We start from the raw sequence: 4,091 nt of genomic DNA on the forward strand, positions 1-4,091 counted from the left end.
ATCTAAATATAAAGTTGTTAAAATAGACAATTTATTTGATTCTCATGTACTGTCATTGTCAACTGGCTTCAGAAAGTATTCTGAAGAAAGTTTTGTTATAACAAGACATGAATATATTAACCTGGATATATTACAATAATTTTTAATTTTTGTTATTGATTTGATTTTATTATTGATGAAACAAAATTATCATAATGAAATATTTACCTTCTTTTTTTTCTTTATTATGAATTCATTTTGAAATATTTTTGTGTTTATTCAGGGTTACCATTCAATCTGAAAAACATGGAATAGCTGGAAATAACTTAAGGCAAAACCTGAAAAACCCAGGGATTTTTTTAGAAAACTCATGGAAAATATATATATATATATATTTTAAATTATAAGCAATAGTTTTTTTTTAAATTTAAATAGCTAAACTTTTAAATTTTAGTGGCATCTTGTTATTTAAGATAATTTTTGATAATGTTGTTCTAAATAAGCAATTTTTGTTCAAACACTGATGATGTTTATTAATTTTCTTACTTTTAATAAAGGTTTTTTATAATAATGGATGAAATTAATAACTTCTTTAGTAAAGTTCTTCCAGTGGAAGATATTGATCATCTCTTACCACTTCTGGAAGAGCTAGGTGCTAGTTCAATAGAAGATTTGCAGTTTTTGAATGTTGAAACAGATCTGTCTAATGTGCTACCTCTTCTTAAGAGACGGAAATTAGGAGCAGCTTTAGCAAGTTCAAAATCTAAGTCTGTTCAATCACAAAGTGGGGGCCTGATTGGTATATTAATCCAATTTACTTTTAATAAAAAAAGTTATATTTTTTTGTCATTTTTTATTGATGTGACATGCAAATAGTAACAGTCAGGTATATGATTTACTCTATGGTATACTATAGAAACATCTGTGGTAACTCCTGTTGTATGTAACAAATCAAGCGGTTCAAAAAAGATGGTGCATACTTTTTTATTATTTTATTATAATTTAATTTTATTTATATTTTATCTATATTTATTGTATTTAACTTCATTTAAATATATTTTTTACATATTTTTTTAAATTTTTAGGTTTTTATAAATATTTCATCTGTTTTTTTAAATAAAAATTAAATATGGTTGCTAGTAGATTCTATGTAATTTAGTTTTTTATACAGCTTTATAAACCAAAAAAAATCATCTATTGGTTTCTTCTATTAGATTGTGTCAATAATGGATGCAATAGAAAATCACCCTTTAAAAAGTAGTATCGTTATTGAGGCACAGAAGACTGTAATGGATGATCGCTTGCATCGTCTTCTTGTTAAAGTAGCTTGCTCGTACTTAATTGATTGCTACGGAAGGTAAGTTTTATAATAGTATACATAAGTATATATAATTACATACATGGTTATGTAATTATGTTAATAAATTATTTATGTACCATTAAGTATGTTAATTATATCATGTAGTTAATTTAATCTATTATAATTGACATAATTACATAGTTAAATTAGTAACATAGTAATATACGTAAATGTATATAATATAATTACATAATTGATAGCTAATAACATTTATGAATTAACTATATATTTTTATATATTTAAATTAAACTTTAATAACTTCTACAGCTATCCTCCACCAGAGCATCAATTAGCCATGGCAAAAAGCATTGTTTCAACTTTTAAGTTTAGGGCATGTCGAAGCGGAAATGGACATGTAAGTTTTTTGTTTTTTTCAATTATGTAGTAGTCTATACTATTATTATGGAACCTAATATGTGAAACCTATATTTAAGGAAAAATACAATCACTGCGCCAGGTTTACATGACCTCATTCTAACATTTTTGTCTCAACAAATTACCCTTGCAGTATTTATTAAAATTCATTGTGGTGATAACTTGTACTTAAATTAAGCAAAACTTTAAAAAAGAAATCTTCCATTAACATTTGTTTGTTTACTACTTAGTTCACAAAACTTAATAATGTTATATGATTAATTTTGATAAGTTTTTTTATTGTCTTCTAATTACAGATATTTATTTTACAAAATAGGAATTATACTACTGTCCAGGTACATCAAAGGGTTTTCTGACTAATCGTTTTAGAGAAATTTATCGTCGTTATCCAGCAGATATAAAAAAATACAGTTCTCGCAATAAAAAGAGTATGTTAATTTTTTAATTTTTTTTTGTTGAACAATTATATTGGAGAATTATAATTTTTTTGTTGAATAATTTTAATTTTCTATATATTTTATAAAAAACACTTTTTAACATTTGATAACTTTATAAAGCATTTATTAACAATAAATTCATAACAAAATTGTATTGATACATATAATATTTTAAAATAAATTAAAAGTTTTAACACACGTTAAACACATAACATTTTAATGCTCATGTTAATGCCATTTTATTAAAATTGCAAAACTCCGCCTACGAATAGGGAAGGACGTAAAACAGGTTTTATACAACTTTAATGTAATAAAGTGTAAATATTATTTTTATGGTTTTATATTTTATGTGTTCTTTAAAAATATTTTTTGTTTTGTAATATTTTTTTACTGTTAGGTAATGAGTTTTTGCTGTTGGAAATGGCTCAATGCAAATAAACAACAAAGAATATGAACTAATAAAGACAAAATTGATGCATCTTGTTTATACAGACCAAAATGAAAATGAGATATTAGAACTTATGAACAAATCACGTTTATGCAGGCAAATATGGATCCGAAATGATTCGCCAACAGCTAGTATGATTCTTGGGGAATTTCCAAGATTTTTGGACACTCCATTGTTGGTAAAAATTTCATTTTTTGCTAGAAATTTTTTTTTTTAGGTTTAGTTTTTAGGTTAAATTTTTGCATTATTTAAATAAAAAATAATGTAGCATTTGTTTGTACTATTCAGTTAGATGATGAATTCAAATCCATTAATCAAAATTATGTAGAAAATGTTCCAGTTTTATTGGAAACAAAAATGTCTAAACAAATAGTTGCATACTGCAAGCTGACTGGCAAATGCATTGACATTATAGGCGATACAGATACAGAAGGGAATAGCAATATGGGTAAATAATTTTCAGAAAATCTCAAACGAAAAAGTTATATTTATAAAATCTTGTTTTTATCTATGTAATTTATAATTTTGTTTAGATGCATTAGTACTAAAATTATTAAAGGTTTATCTCTTGCCAACTATGGGAAAATATCGTGTTTCAGCAAGTGCAGCAATGGTTTTCCTAATTGAAGAACTTAAGGTAAGATTTATTTTTAAATCTCAATAGTTTCTTATGTAATAATTAATATACCATTAGTATATAGTTTTTAATAAGTATAAAATTCAATTATACTAACTACTGTTCAATCTGCTATATCTTTTTATTTTAAATATTTGTTCGATTTACTTCAAATATAAAATTTTTATCAAACTTTTTTAGGATGGCGAGACTCTTGAAATGTTTTTTAGTCGCTCAAATGCAAGACAGCAATCTTTCATTCTGTCGTGTGGATTGTCTTTTTTCGTTGTGTGTGATGGAAAAGCAATTATAGTAAAACCTTCGAAAGTTTCTGTTGCCTTTGACTATCTCTTCAAGTCTTTTTTTGTTTTTAATCTTGAATATCCAAAGCAAATAAAAGTTTTATATAATTTCTTTCAAGAATTAGTTTATAAACTGCCTGGATCTGTTGCCAGCACAAAAGCACGTAAATTATTCGAAGAGATTTCTTATATGTAGTATATTCAGCTCGAAACATTTTTATCAAGAAACGCTAAAGCCTTAATATAATTGCCTATGCAAAAAAATTTTCGTGAAACTATTTAAGTTAAAAATATATTTTTATTCAATTTTAAAAATATATCATATTCAAACTAGATAATATATTATTAAAAATAAATGGATAAAGTATATAGGTCCGTACCGATCCAATTTAGCGCTTCGGGCAAGAAAAGAAAATTGCGCCCCCTCTTCCCCTCCCTTTCCCCTCCCCCTCCTTAAAAAAAAAAGAAACGAAAAAAATGATTTATTGATAACAAAATTTATCACATCAAGTTATAAGTAAAATTTGTCATTAAGGTTGCACAAACTTTAGTTCAATGCCACTTTTCTGGCTTT

The 4,091-nt window shown here is 25.3% G+C and overlaps 1 protein-coding gene across 2 annotated transcripts; it reads left to right on the forward strand.

Annotated features, from left to right (window-relative positions):
• Positions 1-399: 399 nt before the first annotated feature.
• Positions 400-3,785, forward strand: LOC136089408 (uncharacterized). 2 transcript variants are annotated; one of them, XM_065815379.1, is made up of 9 exons: positions 400-778; positions 896-951; positions 1,194-1,336; positions 1,607-1,694; positions 2,031-2,142; positions 2,549-2,777; positions 2,888-3,047; positions 3,133-3,236; positions 3,417-3,625. In XM_065815379.1, exons 1-6 carry the CDS (start codon positions 550-552, stop codon positions 2,587-2,589), a joined length of 669 nt encoding a protein of 222 aa, XP_065671451.1. In that variant the 5' UTR covers positions 400-549; the 3' UTR covers positions 2,590-2,777; positions 2,888-3,047; positions 3,133-3,236; positions 3,417-3,625. The 2 variants fall into 2 exon arrangements, with proteins under 2 accessions (XP_065671451.1, XP_065671450.1); XM_065815378.1 differs by lacking the exons at positions 400-778; positions 896-951; positions 1,194-1,336; positions 1,607-1,694; positions 2,031-2,142 and having other exon boundaries at positions 2,597-2,777; positions 3,417-3,785.
• The last annotated feature ends 306 nt before the right edge of the window (positions 3,786-4,091 follow it).

Source organism: Hydra vulgaris, chromosome 13, assembly GCF_038396675.1.
Source record: "Hydra vulgaris chromosome 13, alternate assembly HydraT2T_AEP".
Classification (NCBI taxonomy): domain Eukaryota; kingdom Metazoa; phylum Cnidaria; class Hydrozoa; order Anthoathecata; family Hydridae; genus Hydra; species Hydra vulgaris.